This window comes from Muscardinus avellanarius (assembly GCF_963383645.1).
Source record: "Muscardinus avellanarius genome assembly, chromosome: 2".
NCBI classification, from domain to species: Eukaryota; Metazoa; Chordata; class Mammalia; order Rodentia; family Gliridae; genus Muscardinus; species Muscardinus avellanarius.
The window spans coordinates 132968399-132986721 of record NC_137787.1 but is presented as its reverse complement, the minus strand read 5'-3'; the positions used below and the strand labels follow the sequence as shown (position 1 = coordinate 132986721).

Sequence of the window (18323 nt, the reverse complement as noted above, 5' to 3'; positions counted from 1 at the left end):
CTAAATGGTTTTATTCTGGCCAGTAAATGAATTATGTGCTCTTTTAGGTTGAAAGATAATCAGCCATGCATTCTATTACTGGACAGATAGTTATACTTTTAGTACTATACTTTAAAAAAGCGAAATTATAGTGTACTAAAAACCAAGAACTACATTCTTTGTCATGTTTTAAATGAAATGATTTCTCCTTAAAGATTGCTTTTTGAATTTTGGATTTAGGGTGAATTTGTGAGCTTTTGTCATTTGGTAGGAGACCATAAAACTAGGCTGCGTGGACTGTTATTGGCTTACTTTATGTTGTTTACAATTCTATTCCTCTTCTTTTGTTTTTAGCATTTTCATACATGTATTACACTTTTTATTTTTATTTTCTCTAGTAAATCCAAGGGAAAGTATATACTATTTTTAATTCACTACTTTTAATTCAATAAGTTACCTGAAAGACTTTAAAAAGCATTCAATTTGTTTCCTGTACCTGGTAATATGTGGGAACCATCCAGAAAAACAAAAATGTCCTTTCTTATTAACAAGTGATAAACTAATTAAATCACTAGATGTACTATAAATTTTATTATTAGATTTCTTCTGTAATAATTCCAGAGATTAAAAAAAAGGAGTGGCCTTACAAAGAAGTAAAGGCTAGTTGACCATTACATTAAAATTTCCCTAGGTTTCAGGCAGAATACTTAATATATTTTATTTTTCACTCCTTACAAATTAATTTGAAAATTAAATTCAATTTTAAAATCTATCTTATCCTAGCTAAATATTAATAAAATTTATTTGGTTTTTTTAAAATATTGAGTACATGTTCATCTAATGCATTTTTATGTCCTATGTTTCACATTAAAGATGACTTCACTGTGAACTTAGTGAATTATTTAAAAGAAGGCAAACAAGCAAATATGACTAAGTTCCAGTGGTATATTCATTATGAAAAATATGAAAAAAGTATACAAATAAGCTATAGCCTAATAACTTTTAAATGGTTTTCAAAATTAAAAACATGTATTAACTTTACTTGTTTTGACTAGGAAAAGCAATCACATTTCATTTTTAAGTCAGCTGAATTATAAGCAAGCAATACATTTTTTTTACAATGTATATATAATAGGTACTTTTTCCAGAATAAAAAAATCAGAAATATAGTCTGTCAGGTGTGGTGGTGCACACTTGTAATCCCGGTACTTGGGAGGCTGAGACAGGAGGATTGCAGGTTCAAGCCAGCCTCAACAATTTAAAGGCCCTCTGCAACTTAGTGAGATCCTATTTCCAAATAAGAAATAAAACAGGAGGGCTGGGGGATTTAACTCAAGAGGTATATGGCAAAATTTGGTTAAGGTAATTAGATACTGAAATATTTAAACTTTCCAAGTAATTAATTTTATTGTTTCACATTGGACAACAATACCAATTAGGATTTAACAATAAAATCTTAAGTATTAAGAAGGCTTGACTAGTTATTAAAGGGCTGTACAATTCAAGTCACTTACTAAAATAACTTTGGATAACAAGATGATTTTAAGAAAATTCATGATTTAAGTTCACTACATAAAGAAATGAGTCATAAACTTTTAGACTATAATAGGACCCTTAATATAATAAGATCATTAACATAAATTAATAGGCTTTTTGAGATTTCCTAATATCCTATATTCCATCTGTCTATAAAACAACCTGTATTTGTCATAATTAAAATGACAGCCAGGTACATGGCTGTATGCCTAAAATCCCAGGACTGGAGACTGAGGAAGAAAGATTGCAAGTATAAGACCTGCCAGAGAAATTTAGCAAGACTCAGTATCAAAATGAAAATTGGTGGGGGGAGGCTGTCTGCGAACCGAGATCCTCCTGTCTCAGCCTCCCGAAGGCTGGAATTACAAGTGTGCATCACTGTGCCTGGCTAAAAAAGTAATTTTCTAATGCCAATAACATCATTAGTAAAAGAAGTAAAGCTCACATAAAGTAATATTTCTCAAGGATGGGAGATCTATAACATTTCAAACGTACACTACCAGGACCACTTATCTCCTTGTCATCAGAATCAAGAAAACCAGAATGTATTTGATTTTTTTTTTTTTTTTTGTGATACTGAGGATGGAACCCAGGGGCATTCTACTTCCGAGCAACACCCCCAGACCTATTTTTATTCTTTATTTTGAAACAGGGTCTCACTGAGTTGCAAAGAAACTAAGTAGCTGAGGTTGTCTGCAAACCGATCCTCCTGTGTCAGCCTCCCAATGCTAGGATTACAAGTGTGCACCACCAGGACTGGCTTTTATTTGATACTTTCTATATGTGATCTATATATTTTATTGCACTCAACCTAAACAATCCTGTGAACCACTACTATTCCAATTTAATAGTGGTAGAAACTGAGGTACAATAAAGTTAAAAACATATTCAACATCGCAATGATAATCAACTTCAAAATTCAAACCTAAATTTGTCTGGCTATATGTACACATACAGAGGAACAACTATAGTCTGTAGAATTTAGAATAAAGCAAATCTAGGAAATTTCTCCTACACAAATAAAGCCTATCTTCAGAGGCTCCAGAAACTAAGACCATCCTTTCAATAAATTATTTTAATTCTAAACCCACTATTGAGTAAAACTCTTCCAAGTTGAAAAATAATATAGTACCAAAAGACGTAAGGCTTATAGAAACAGTGAAAGGTTTCATAAAAAGAGACTCCGTGGTAAAGAAAGTACATGGAAAATAAAAAGTACATGTTTTAGATTGAAATATAAAAGACAGTAAAAATTTATTTTAAAGATTAGTATAATTTGCCCAAAATGTAATTAAAAAATTAGACAACATTGAACTTTCTGCCATGTATTTATTATGCAAAACAGACTTCCAAAAAAAAAAAAAATGTTGAATCTTCTCTGGAAGATTAAAAAACTTCCATGTTATTTATATCCATCTGCAATAATTTAACATTGACTAAAAATAAGAATATATCCTTATTCTTCAAGGTTTCATTCATTTTTATGAATTTATGACATAAAATAAATTCTATAAGCCCTTGCATAAAGGTCTGCATTCTTCAAATAGAGTAAAAATACTCTATTGAACAACTTGCTTTTTTAGGGGGAATTGGGTTCTTGGGGGTTGAATCCAGGGCTTTATGTATCCTGGGCAAGTGCTCTCCCATTGAGCCACACTGCAGCCCTAGCAACTTCTTAAAACATTTTAAAATGAATGATTCTATCACTGATGCACATCCTTTTCCACACTAGTACTCTCAAGACTAAATAACAAAGACTATATGACTGGTACAATTGTCTACAAAAGAGCAAATCTCGAATACAAAGAACTCGAAAAACGAAAAAAGTAATAGATAAGAATTTAAAATAGCACATAACTATATCACGATATAACTTAAAATTGGGTAAGTGTTGTTAATATAAAAGAGAATGATATCTTTTCTATTATGTTTTCAATTAGCTATAAACTAAGAATATGACGTAATATCACAGACAAATTTGGAATTTGTAACTAGAGGACAAAGCTAAGGTGAATGATATAAAATAAGAATGAAAACAAAAAAATCAGAATGCTATCTCCTTAACATGACTTTTATCTCCTTGACGAAATAAATACAATTTAAATAGAAAAACATAATACATGCTCAAATGAGTTTTGAATGCAGGCAGTAAAAAAAAAAAAAAAAAAAAAACATGTGTCCGGAATGATGGACCAGATAACCTTTTAAATATGATTTTGGCACTAAGATTTTAAAATAGCTGTTCAGAAAGAATAAATTATTGTGATAATTATAAATATTTCAAATATAGTAATCTTTCTAAATCTTCACTAAGAAACAAAATTGATTTCAGGCTAAAAAAGTATATATTTAATATTATTTCATAAAGAATATCTAAGTTACAAAGTTTTCCCAACTTTTTTTCATAGCGCTTATTAATTTTTAAATTATCAATCATAGTGCATCCTGTCTCACTTAAATGGAGTAATAAAAATACTTTTAATTAAGCCTAAAATTAGAGATTAAAGTTCGACTTTCCACTAAGCTAAATCACCCCAATGAAATTATTTATATCACAGCGAAGTAGTATCACAGTAGGACATAACTTCAGAATTCCTTTTCACTTAAAAACTTTAGGCTTTCAAAACTCCAATCTTTATAGTACATTGGTATAAAACAAAGCAAGATTTAGCTGGAAGCTAAATGCTGTACTTGCACAAATGACATTTATATTTACACCTTACACAAAGACAGTCCCAATATAGAAACAAAATTCTTAATAAAACTAAAGTACAATGCCATTAGCAGCTAATTCAGTTAAGAAAACCACTTATCACATTTCAGTGGATCTAAAATATATCCAACAGATTAATTCACTAGTTTTTCCATCAGTTCAAAATTGGATGACCCATAAAGGATCTTATGTATATGTGTGCATATTCATTAAGTATTCATATTTTATTTTTGGACTAAAAATTAATGTTTATGTATTGGCCTATAAAGTCCAAAAGCATTCATATTAATAATGTATATAGTAAAAAATCACTACTAAATTCACATTTGATATCTTAAATACATATTAAATAGGAAAGTAAATCAGTGTATTGCCCAATACACTTTTAATAAAAATAAGAGAAGTTATAAAAATACACATGAAATTAACTTCATTAAAAGATTGCATTCATAAAAATGCATATGCCATTGGTTATATCGAGATTCTCCCATATAAACTATATTTAAAGCGAAGCTGATATTTTGCTAATCTTATGTCATGGAAGTATCATTATGAAATATTGCTACCCTTCAAGATATAAGATATGGCCAAGTGTGGTGGCACATGTTGTAATCCCAGTACTCAAAAGGATGAGACAGGAGGATCACAGGTTCCTCAGCTAATTAGTGAGGCCCTCAGCAACTTAGTGAAATCTTGTTTCAAAATGATTAATAAAAAATAGGGCTGGAGTATAGCTAGGAGATAGAATGCCCCTGGGTTCAATACCCAGTTCCAAACACAAAACATATATGTATATATACACACACACATATATATATACATATATATATATATGAAATACATAACTGTTATTAAATACTGTTCACCTAATGATTTCCTCAACTGAATATTATAATCACTGTGCTATATCTAGTAAGAATTTTTCATTTATTATCAAAGATGGCATTACTTTATGGTAATAATCTAAATCAAGTTTTATTTTGTATCAGGTAAATATATATCTGCCTTAGTTTAGAACAAATATTTATTTTCACTTCTAAAGCAAAATCCAAGTACTGTAATACATTTAACAGCACTGAGTATACTAAGCCAAATTTAAGTATTTAAATATACCAAGATTTATACATTCAAATGACACTCACCAGACAGTTGTTTCCACTTGACTGTCACTGAGCTGCCGATTGTCCAGTTGAGCAAAAAGTGGAAAAAGGACTTGAATCCCTCCAATTGAATGAATTGCACTATGAATTGAATGTGTTACTATAGCTTTCACATCCTAAATTCAAAAACAAAGATGTTTATTAAACTCTATGGCATATTTTATCATTATATCTTTTTTCCAAATATCTTCAAAGAATTAAATAACATATTTGACATTTTAAGAAACCATTATAAAATTTAAATACAAAATATAAAATTTTGATACACATATACACATAAAATAAAATATAAGGTATCTTGTTAACTCTATATTTGAAATCTTCAATTGAGACTGACAATATGAAGTTAAAGTCCAAAGTTATTTTAAAATACTACATATTATTAATGAATGTAAAGACATTGATAAAATTTTTATTTTAGAGAGTAAATAATTCTTAAACTATATTTTATATCTAAAAATTATTTGTTCAGGTAATCAATAGTTTTTATCTGAAAGGACATAGAAATACAAGAGAACAGATTTCTAAAGAGGCAATGCTAGGAAATATATATATACATACATGTATATAGTGTGTGCTTTTATTGGTACATTATAGTCCCACATAATAATGTAAATCATGTTGACAATGACACACATGCACACACTCTTGGTACCCACTCTCCCCATTTTCCTCCCTCCCAATACAAAGTATCCAGACTGAAGCTGGTATATATTCATATGTATACACATAGTCTATGGTAGTATTTCTATTAATGAACCTAAGTCTTCCTCCACCCTTACCCTTATATCTTCTCCCTGGCTCCCCTGAAGTTTTTCTTCATCATCTGGAGGTTCTCTTATGGACCAATTACTCCCTATCCTGTACATATTAAAGAAAACACAGGACCCTTCATTCTCTATGATTAGCTAATCTCACTTGACACAATGTTCTCCAAGTCCTTCCATTTTCTTACAAATGATATAATTTTACTTTTCTTTATGGCTGAGAAGAATTCCATTGTGTGTACTGAAAATATATTTTGCAAAAAAATTTTAAAAATAGGAGACAAAAGCTAAGTTTAATGAATTTGAAAACAACACACAGGTACAGGTAAAAACTTTCTTAACAGCTCAAAGGCACAAGAAAGTAAAAAAAGGATCAATATGTGGTATTGCATTAAACTGAAAAGCTTTTGTACACCAAAGAAAACTATACAGAATCTCAACACAGAGCTGACAAAATGGGAGAAAATTTTTGCCAACTACTCCTCCAAAAGAGGACTAATATCTAGAATAATATACAGAGAACTCAAGAAACTCACTGCTAAGAAAACAAATAACTCAATCAAAAAACAGGCAAGTGAACTAAATACACTTCATAAAAATATAAAAATAGCCAATAAATTTATTTTTAAAATGCTTAATATCGCCGGGCGTGGTGGTGCACGCTCCTAATCTCCGCGCTTGGGAGGCAGAGATAGGAGGATCATGCAGGTTCAAAGCCAGCCACGCTGGCTTAAGAGACCTTGTTTCCAAATTTAAAAAAAAAAAAAAAAAAAATATATATATATATATATATATATATAGAGAGAGAGAGAGAGAGAGTAGGTCTGGGGGCGTAGCCTGGAGGTAGAAGGGCTTCCAGGACCCCAGTACCACCATTAAAAAAAAAAAGCTTAATATTAGCAATCAAAGAGATGCAAATCAAAACTACCCTGAGATTTCACCTAAAACCAATTAGAATGGCAATCATTCAAAACACAAACAACAATAAATGCTGGCGAGGATGTGGAGAAGTGGAAAGTAATACATTGTTGGTGGGATTGCAAATTAGTGCAACCACTTTGGAAAACAGTATGGAGAATCCTCAGAAGAATAGGGACAAACTTACCATATGATCCAGCAATAACCAATTCTGGGTATCTACCCAAACCAAACTACCAAACGAATGCATGCATATTTAATGTTTATGGCCACACGATTTACAATTGCCAAACTGTGAAATCAGTTAAGATGTCCATCAGCCAATGAATGGATTATAAAACCATGAGATATGTACACAATGGAATTTTACTCAGCCATAAAGACAAAATTATGTCATTTTCTGGGAAATGGATGGAATTGGAGAACATTATGCTAAGTAAGATTAGTCAGTCACAAAAAGTAAAAAATCGGATGCTCTCTCTAATGTGTGGAAGTTAGAGAGAGAATGGGTCCTGCAAGGAGCTCTAGAAGAAGGAGAATCTATAGATGAGCAAATAAGACAACCTAATTGAGGGGGATGGAAGGGTAGAAGAGGAAAATTCCCTAATGCAAATGATGTACATTTACAAACACATCCAAATATGAGGAGAGAGGAGGGAGGGAACAGGGTGGGAACTGGGGAAGGGCTAAATAAGCGATACGTTCATGTATGCCTCTACCATCTTGTACTCTGTTAATATGTATGACCACAATGCACCAATAAAAATTTAAAAAATTAAAAGAAAAAAGAAAACAAAATCAGAAATGGTGGCCTTATAGATAAGCAAGGTTTAAGGTATAAAGCTAATAAGAGCATGCAAACAAAGCTACTATTCACCCACCTGGAGCATTAGAGCATGTGGAGAATGTACAAAAATCGATGCGTTTTCCTTGGGTGAGGACTCCAGGCAGAGCTGAGCATCAGTAGCCTTAGCATTATATGTAAAAGCAATACTACTTGCAAGTTTCCCATCATACAGAACCTGTTTATGATGTTCTGCCAAATGAATATCACTCTCAGATTTAAACTTGAAGGTGCTCTGAAACAATAAAACTATAATAAATATTCTTTTTAAAGACAGTATTGTAAAACTCTGAAGTTTTAAAGCAGACAAAAAATAAAATAAGAAATATGTTATGTGCCTTCCATGTATCTGTCACGAGACAATGGTGTTATATATTTTATTATCATTTTAATTCTATGAGAGTTAAATTTTATTACACTAATAATGACATATCTTCATGGTTTCATTTTCATTACTTTATTATTTATAAAACTATTTTATTGGAAAATACATAAAATCATATGATCGTAGTTGTAAATACAATTTTACTTTGATACTTGATAGTATAAATTTAATTTTTCTTAACACTTAGCAAAAGTACTTCTATAAGGAAACAGTTCCTGGCAGTGAATTACTTATATTGGAAAAAAATGACTATCATTTGAGACTGGAAAAAACTTTATGTAAAAATAACTTGCATCTTTATGAAAAACAAATCAACTAATTAAATACCAGTGCTATATAAAACAATATAACATATCCATGTTAAACTCAAAAAAGAAGTTCATTAAAATATTTTGTTACAGCCGGGCATGGGGGCGCACCCTTGTAATCCCCACACTTAGAAGACAAAGACAGGAGGATCGCGCAGGTTCGTAGCCAGTCTCGCTGGCTTAAGAGACCCTGTTTCCAAATAAAAATATAAAAGTAGATCTGGGAGTGTAGCCCAAAGGTAGAATGGCTTTCAGGAACCCCAGTACCACCAAAAAGGGAAAAAAATATTTTGTTACATTATATGAAAAATAGGAATTAGTGATATACCAAATATAACAAGAAAGATACCTTTCTACCAATACTGTTAGATGTGGTAAAAATGAATCTAATAAATCTAAAAATGATAATATTTAACCTTTGTAATAATCACAGGAATCAGTATCACTATTATTTTCAACTATATAATTATGAAAACAAAATTTTAAAGAAATTAAAATCTAGAAGGGGAAATGCCAGGACATAATTCCAAGTTTTGTGCTGTAAGAGTCAGCAGTCATTGAACTGATATGAAGTCATCTGCATTATAATCCTGACTGCCACTACCTACCTCTTTGTTGATTAAGAAATCATTTAACGCTGGGCATGGTGGCTCATGCTTGTAATCCCCGTGTTTGGGAGGCTGAGACTGAAGGATCATGCAAGTTCGAAGCCAGCCTCAGCTGGCTTAAGAGACCTTGTTTCCAAATAAAATATAAAATAGGTCTGAGAGTGTAACCCGGATGTAGAAGGCCCCTAGGTTCCATCCCCAGTACCACCACAAAAAAAAAGAAAGAAATTATTTAACTAATATGACTCCAACTTCCTTACTCTAAAATTAATGACAAGGTTAAATCAAATGTGTACAAACAAATTCAGTACATTTTTTAGCTTACCACGGTATACAATAGAAAATTCCAGTGGAACTTCAAGAGTAGCTTAGAAACTAAAATTGGCTCTAACCTATTGTTATATACCACTACACTAATCTTGCAATACTGTACCTGACTATTTTATCGGATGTCAGCCCTTCAAAGGCAAATAGTTGTATAAGTAGTTGCTTTAGAAGCAAATCTCAGAAGGAAAAATATTACTACTCTTTTATAAGAAAAAAAACAAAATAAAATGCAATAAAACATAACAGCTATTATTTATTGCATCAAGTATTATACTAATTGCTCTAGAAGCCTGATTCTAAAAGTTTTACATATTTAAAAATATGAGGAAAGAAGTAGTAAGTCAAAATAAAATCCTTCATATTTGGTAATCTGGGCCTCTATTTTTCAATGTGTATACAAAAAATTAAAAGGAATTATATTTCAGCACTCAAGTACCAAATAAGGTTATAAAGATCCTATTCCAGGCAGTTATGATTCACTTTTAAGTAACCGTAAGCTGGCCTCTACTAACAGCATGAATCAATAGGTTCAATACATATGCAGAACCTACACATGAACATCTTAACAAAATACTATCAAAGAGTTTTGCTAAGACAGAGATTGGGAAAAACTTAGCTTTCAATTTTCTTCTGAGTGATAGCTACAGGAATATATACTACAAATATAACAAACCAATACATCCATATATATATATATATATATATATATATATATATATATATATATATCCACCAATTAAAATCAAACTCTAAAAATGTTCATTATTAGAAGCTAAATTTCACACCTTCTAATAATTTTAAATACCTTTTTAATAGAAAAACAGTACAACAAATATTATAAAATAAACCAATAAATCCAAATAATGTACTATTATCAAATTCTTAGTTTTGACCAACATACCAATCATAAAAAATTAAAATTCAAAAAAAGTTAAAAATTATGTCATTATACAATAATTCATTTTTGTCTCTAGCAATTCTTTCTGCCTTAATTCTATTTTGTGTGTGTGGGGGGGGGTACTGGGGTTCCTGGAAGCCCTTCTACCTCAGGGCTACACTCCCAGACCTATTATTTTTATATTTTTATTTGGAAACAGGGTCTCTTAAGCCAGTGTGTCTGGCTTCAAACCTGCACGATCCTCCTGTCTCTGCCTTCCAAACGCGGGGATTACAAGCGTGAGCCACCATGCTCGGCTTAATTCTATTTTTATACACACACACACACACACACACGCACACGCACACACACACACACACTTATATATATAATATATATCATATATCACATATATGATATATATTATATATAATATATATAACATATATAATATATATCATATATAATATAATATGTGTGTGTGTGTATGTGTGTGTGTGTGTGTGTGTGTGCGTGTGTGTGTGTGTGGTACTGGAGATGGAACCCAAGGGCACTCTACATTTAAGCTACACCCCTGATCCTATTTTTTATTTTTTATTTTGAAACAGAGTCTCACTGCGTTGCAAAGAGCCTCACTAAGCAGCTGAGGCTGGCTAAGAACCACAATCCTCCTGGCTCAGCCTCCCAAATACCGGAATTAAAAGCATGCACCACCACGCCCAGCTCTTATATCTAATTTCTATCATTTCTACCATCAAAAATTTGAGGTTCTATAGCTCTGGTATAACTTTTTTTACCCTTTTATTCTCCCTGTGCACTTATGTTTTGGGTCTACCTTTATAAATAGCACATAGTTAGGAGTCTTATTACACCTAGCCTATCTTTCTCCCCCCAGTAGATAAAACACAGGGGGGTGCCCTACTACAGAGCTACATCCCCACCCCTTAGTATTTTTTACTTAGAGACTGAACTTCTTTAATCCATGAAGTCCTGAGTTTCAATTAATTAATTTGGCAAAATTAATTATTTCAAGGTTACCATAGTTGTATATTTGATGCTTAACTCAAGTTTTTATAGATTTTACACCTCTGGGGTGATAAAAAAAATTTAATTTGCAGAGGATGGCTTCAAACTTTGGATCCTCCAACCCAGGTTTTCTGAGTAGCTGGAATTACAGGCATAAGCTGCCACATCAGAATTAACTTGTCTTTTTAAATTTTTTATCAGAGAATTTATCCCTATTTATAATTACTTTAATAACTTATATGCTTATTTTTATTTTCCCATATTATCTGGGTGGTTTACACTATTACTTTTTTTTTTGGTGGTACTGGGGATGGAACCTAGGGGGGGACATTTTACCTCCAAGCTACATCCCCAGCCCTATTTTTTATTTTTTATTTTGAAACAAGATCTCACTGAGCTGCAAAGGACCTAAGTGGTATTTGTGGCTACCAGTGAATGACAATCATCCTGTTTCAGCCTCCCAAATGCTGAGATTATAAGTGTGCACCACCACGCCTGGCTGGTTTACACTATTTCTATATTTTTTCCTTCTTCCTACCCTTTTCTTGGATAAAATAAAATTCTCTCCTGTTTGCTTTTCATAACTCACTGACATTAATGCTAAACATTCGATTTTTATTCTTTGAGTGGTGCCTCTAAAAATTTAACATGCATATTCAATTTAACAGTTATTATCTGAATAAAATTCATAAATGCTTTATTTATGATACTAGGAATCACTTGTCTAAAATCTAATATATTCATCTAAATTACATTCCAGTATTTAGTCGCACTTTTTTCCTTCATCTCAGAAACCTGATGTCACTATTACCACTATTATCAATTTTATTCAGATATATTCATATGTTTACTGTTATTTCTGCATGCCTCTCCTTCCATCTACATTCTTGAATCTCATTTATTTCTTACTAACTGGGTACATCTTTTAGAAATTGCTATCGCAGGGGCCTACTGATAGTAAACTCTGTGTTTGTCTGAAGTGGTCTTTTTCCTCCTCTGTGCTCAAAGACAAGCTTTACTCAGTATCAATACTTGTTTTCTATAGTACATATGAATTCCCAAGAAACAGCTTAACCAATTTAAACATTAAAGCAGCACACATGCATTGTCCCACAACTTCTATATAATAGGAATGCAGGAACACCCTGCCATGGGCCTCACAGGCTCTGATCAAGGAATTACAAGGTGGCATTTCCATCTGTAGACTTGGCCAAAAACTGGAAGGGAAAATACAATTCCAAATTCATTCAAGATTTGGTAGAATTCATTTTTTGCAGTTACATGACTGAAAGTCCAAATTCTTTCTGGCTTTCAGCTACAGGCAGCCTTCAATTTCTAGAAGCTGCATGCACTTTCCAGACACACAGTCCTTCCACAGGCAGTATACAACATGCTGTTTACTTTTACAAAGCCAGCAGGAAAGCAAAACCTCAACTGGTAGCAAGACAGAGACTCTTGTATTACATAAGTCTTAGGAATGACATCCATCAGCTTTTTTTTAGAAGCAACTCAGAGATCCTAACCCACAGTGTCAAAGGCAGGAGGATTGTATTTATACAAAGGCATAAATAGCAAAAGACAAGCCTCTTTGGGCGTCACTTAAAAGTATTCACTTCCAGCTTATCAGCTCTTTTCTTTTGAACATGAAGGACAGTAAAACACTACTAAGACACTGGAACATTTCACTTCAAGTATAGTTGTAATTATATTCTTGTTAATCTGTCTTTTTTTTCTAGTTGGTTTTGAGATAGTATCCTATCTTGGGTGTTATACAGTATCACTACCTAGTGTTTCTTTAATTTAAATTGTATGAATTCATTACCCTTCCTGTAACTGTTTATTTCTATAATTTCTGGAAGAGGTACAAACAATCATTATTTGCTTATTGACACTACCTCATTCTATTTTTTCCTTCTGGTGTTCTAATTAGATATATGGCAAGCTTCTTATATCTCTTAAGCTGCTTAAATTTGACTCACATTATTGTTCATTTCATTGGTTCTTATGATACATTCTTATTAAACTCTCATTTGCCTTATAGCTTATTAATCTTGAGCTATATTTAATCAAATGGCTGAATCTTTCATTTAGTCTCGAAGTTCAATTATTTTCTAAGCTGCCTAGTCATTTTTGATAGTCTCCTACTCCTAGTCAAAGTTTTAATAACCTCTTTCTTAAAAAACATTCTTATTTTTTATGATCTACTTCTGCAGGGAGGTTGGCTTTTGTTATTGTTTCTGAAGGGGGTTGACTCTCAATATTATTCCTTGGACCATGTAGGTTCAAAGACACCCACATTGGCTTAAGAGACCCTGTTTCCAAATAAAAAGTACAAAATAGGTCTAGGAGTGTAGCCCGGAGGTAGAAGGGCTTCCAGGAACCCCAGTACCACCACACAAAAAAAGTGCCTATGGCATTTTTAATATATTCCCCATAAAAATAAAAAATAAATTAAAAATAAAGAAGGAAGAGGAAAGAAAGAAAGAAAGAAAGAAAGAGAGAAAGAAAGAAAGAAAGGAAAAGGGAGGGAGAAAGGGTGGGTGGGTCAAGGAGATACAAAAGAGAACAGAAGCACTAGGACAGTGCAGTGTGATGATGAGATAGGAAAGGAAAGGATGGTACGGATGTGAACTAGATTCTCCAGGGTCTCTAGAATAAAACTGAGACTATTTTACATTTTTTGGCCTACTAACTGTTCTTTAAATTTATGTTTTGCTTTTTATTTTTAACCCTACTCTAAAACTAAAACAGGCTTTCTAAGGTTTGCATTTGCTAAAAATAAAAAGTATATCGTCAGTTATAAGTTTAGCTTCAAAAGTAGTTTGACTTGAATTTTAGTTATCTCCATTAACTACTGATTATTTACTGCTCCACTGCTACATACCTAAAACATAGAATGAAACAATATAAATAAAGCACTTTATCTGGTTCATTGAAAGTACCCAAAATGGTAGTTGCTGTTATTATTACCTCCTTTTCTACTTTTTAAACATTTTCTTATGTTGAGAGTTTTTCATAATTGTTAAACAGAAAATATTTACCCTAAATTTTACAGTAATGTTATACAGCATTATGATTATGAACATCCTAGTATCTGCAAGATGGTTGCTATTGAGACAAATCTTCATTGAATGAAACCCTAGTAACCTAAAATTAGACTTGCTTAATGTAAGTGTAAGAAAATATACCAGAAAATTGTTTAACAAAGCTGTTTATCTAATTGCTAAAAACGCAGCATGATACTTTGTAATATTAATCTCTAGAAAACCCACTAATGTCAAGAATATAGCCATTCTCCATTAAACTTATATAGTTATGTATATACCTTTTATATACATAACTTTACTATGTATATACTAGATACCTATTACTCTCTCCATAATCATTCCACTTGAGTTAAAAATAAGATTCACAATCATTACTTTGATGTTCAAATCCTTCAATAACTAATTTAAACTTATCATAATCATCCTCACATTTCACTATACATCAATATCCCTATTGTGTATTCAATCATCATACCTAATTATGAGCCAACCCAAAAGAATGCCCTATACCTACTGCTTCTATCCTTTCAAAGATGTCCACTCTCACAAATACTATCATCACCTCTAGTTCATATTTTGAAATTTAAGTATTTTCTAAGAACCATAAAAAAATTTCCTTCTCTATAAGATTTCCTAAATCTTCTGTGGCTTAAATTAATCACCTTGCAACAAATTTTAATAGTATTTGCATTATAATTATTTTCTGGTATACCAAACTTTACAAATATTTAGGGATATAATTATATTCTCATTAAGAGTAGATCTTAATCATTTTAATCCCTAAAGCTTAGGATAGTTTCTTGAGTAGAATAAATATTCAATATGTTGTTGAATTTTATTCAATTGCCTGCCCTGCAATCATTATTACCACCCTTTAACAAACAAGAATAAAGAGAATAAAGGTTTTAGTCATAAGCATGACAAAAGATTAGCAAAGGAAATTTCAATGCATGAAATGAAGTCATTACATCAACATATTAAAAAATAACTAAATAAAATCTAAAGAAGTTTAGATAATGGCACATATTTGATTAGCAAAAGTGTCATGTATTAGCCCTATAATCACTGCAATATTTCATATAATAAAAAACACATCACTGATAAAAACCAAAGTCCAAGAGAAACATCATTTAACACAGTGATGTTACAAGATGATAGTAACAGTTACTAATAGAAGACATATACTAATAGAAGAAGAATAGAAGTCCAAGAGAAACATCATTTAACACAGTGATGTTACAAGATGATAGTAACAGTTACTAATAGAAGACATATACTAATAGAAGACATAACAAATTCAGCCATTATTTATCAATATCAAACAATTCCACAAAACTGATTCTTCTAATATAAGCAAAGATTTTTAACATGCATGTAGTTCCATAAAGAATGGATGTATTATTAGCTTGGAACTTATAAAAAATTAAATTGCAAAATCAACCAGTATGCTATAAAGATAAAAATATAATTTATAGAGATGTCTTATTTATAAAAACAGGCATCAAACCTGTTTTCTCTCTATAGTAGTTCCTGGTTCTAACAATGAAAAGTCTTCTCTATCATCTCATGGGACTTAACATTTGTAGATTACACCATGAATTAGAAGTTCAATCAACTTTATTTTCTAGATTTTTCCTAAGTCTTTTTCCTTTTCCTGGCTGTAAGCTCCTTAAATGTAATTTGCAGTCTTGCACCTATTACAGTCCTCTATGCATAGGAGTGCTCTAATAAATGTCCTCAGAAGTATAAAGTAGTATGTGAATTTTTTCTTAACAAAATCATTTTTATTCTCCTCTAATAATTTTAAAACTACTTTTCTGTCTGAAAGGAAAATCCAAAATTTATAGTGAAATTACCTAATCCTAATTCTTAATATTAAAATACACTATCCTACTTCATCTTCTTTGAATTTGGTCTTCATCTGGATTTTATCAATCATAAATTATTGTTTTCTACTATTGTTAAAACCCCTGATTCAGTCTTTCAGTCAACTGGGCTATTTTAGGGCAGTTTGTTGAGAAAGGCAGGGTCCTCTATTATTATAAAAGAATTGGATATCTTGAAAAACACAACCAGCATTACCTATGAATATGAAAAGACAAATGTTCTTTGCCCTGTTCTGAACTTACAATAAAATCTTCTTTTGAGCTAAGAGTCTTCTACTAATAATTAGTAGTTTATAATCTTCAATAAATTTAAGTGAAAAGTAATTAGCTTCACATAAACAGAGATAACTCCAATAAAACATTATAGACAAATCACTCTTCTTTGGCTCCTGGCTATACTATCCTTTAAAAACAATTAGTGTGCAGGGCGTGGTGGCGCATGCTTGTAATCCCCCGCTTGGGAGGCGGAGACAGGAGGATCGCGCTGGTTCGGAGCCATAAGAGACTCTGTTTCCACATAAAAAATGTTAAAAAATAGGTCTGGGAGTGTAGCCCGTGGGAGTGTATACCAGAGGTAGAATGGCTTCCAGGAACCCCAGTACCACCAAAAAAAAAAAAAAAAAAAAAAAACCATCACACAATTAGTGTGAAGTATTTCATAATTCTCTTTATTTGGGGGAAGGGGGAGAGGAAAGTGTTATTACTATGGTGCTTAAGAATTCAGCATATCTGCTTTTTAAAAATAAAAGTTCCTGAATGAAAATACTGCAAAATGGGCTAAAAACATTGTAATTAGTTTACTTCAAGGTATGCTTTTGCCAAATAGTGAGATGTTTGTACATTTCCTTATCTGAAACAATACCTTTTTTTCATTTGGTTCAGAATGCTTGCACTGCAATTAATGAACTTTAATATAGTCTCTCAAAATTTTAACATCTTTTTATGGAAAAGTAATGGAAGATATCTAACACAACTTATTTTCACTTGGAAAAAAATAGCATCAATTTTTCTGAGTCCATGATACAAAGACCATTAAAGCTTTACTTTGGTATATAGAAGTAATTACTCTAAAACTTTTAGATGTTAAAAAATGTATAAAATATATATACACATAAATATAGTAAACAAAAATAATGTCTTATCTTTCTCATCTGTGATACATAGGGTATTTCTAAGCCTTTAAATTTATATATAAAGGCATTAAAACAAAACATATATGAATCTTCATATTCTTTAAATAGTTTCTTTTAAGATTTTCAGAAAAAAAGTTACAAAAATAGTAATAAACAAGAAAGATATAAGAATGAGGAAGAGTGAATCCAAATAGGAATGATGGATCTTACTGAGGTGATAAAAAATGTACTACAATTGGATTGTAGCAATGCTTTTTTGACTCATAAGTTCAATGAAAATAAGTGACATAAATTTAAAATGAGTGGACAGTATGGTAAAATCATATGCCAATAAAATTATTCTAATAATTTAAAAGGAAAAAGACATTAATATGTTTGTAGTAATTATACATAAAGTAATAATATACAATGGTGCTTAGTACCTTAATAAAGAACACTATATGTAAGAAGTAAACAACAGTCTTTTCAAGAACATATGAAACAACTAAGCAAAAGACATAATTTGGTTCAAAAAACAAGTTTCATCAAATTTTAAAATGTTGAAATCATATAGTAAAATAAAAACATGCCTTAACAGTAAACTACAAAACATATTAAGAAATAAAAAAGTATACGCTCTGATACCTAGAAAAGAATCTGTATCTGTAATTTTATTTTCATACAGAGAACATTCTATTTTACAGCCTCAATGGCAGTTGTTTTAAACACTGAAGGAAAAAAAATTTAAAACTCACTAAAGTTACCCAAAAAAAATCAAATCTTGAAAGCACCATGAGAAAAATGATTCTTCTCTTACAAGGGAATAACAA

The 18323-nt window shown here is 31.4% G+C and overlaps 1 protein-coding gene across 5 annotated transcripts in view; it reads right to left on the bottom strand.

Moving 5' to 3' along the window:
* NBEA (neurobeachin) overlaps positions 1 to 18323 on the bottom strand; it is a gene marked incomplete at both ends in the record, with an annotated part of 621684 nt that overhangs the window by 501079 nt on the left and 102282 nt on the right. For all 5 annotated transcript variants that reach the window (XM_080719963.1, XM_080719960.1, XM_080719962.1 and 2 more), the window contains 2 exons: positions 5371 to 5504; positions 7955 to 8152. In XM_080719963.1, the coding sequence (XP_080576089.1) occupies positions 5371 to 5504; positions 7955 to 8152 (332 nt within the window). The remainder of the gene's footprint in view (positions 1 to 5370; positions 5505 to 7954; positions 8153 to 18323) is intronic.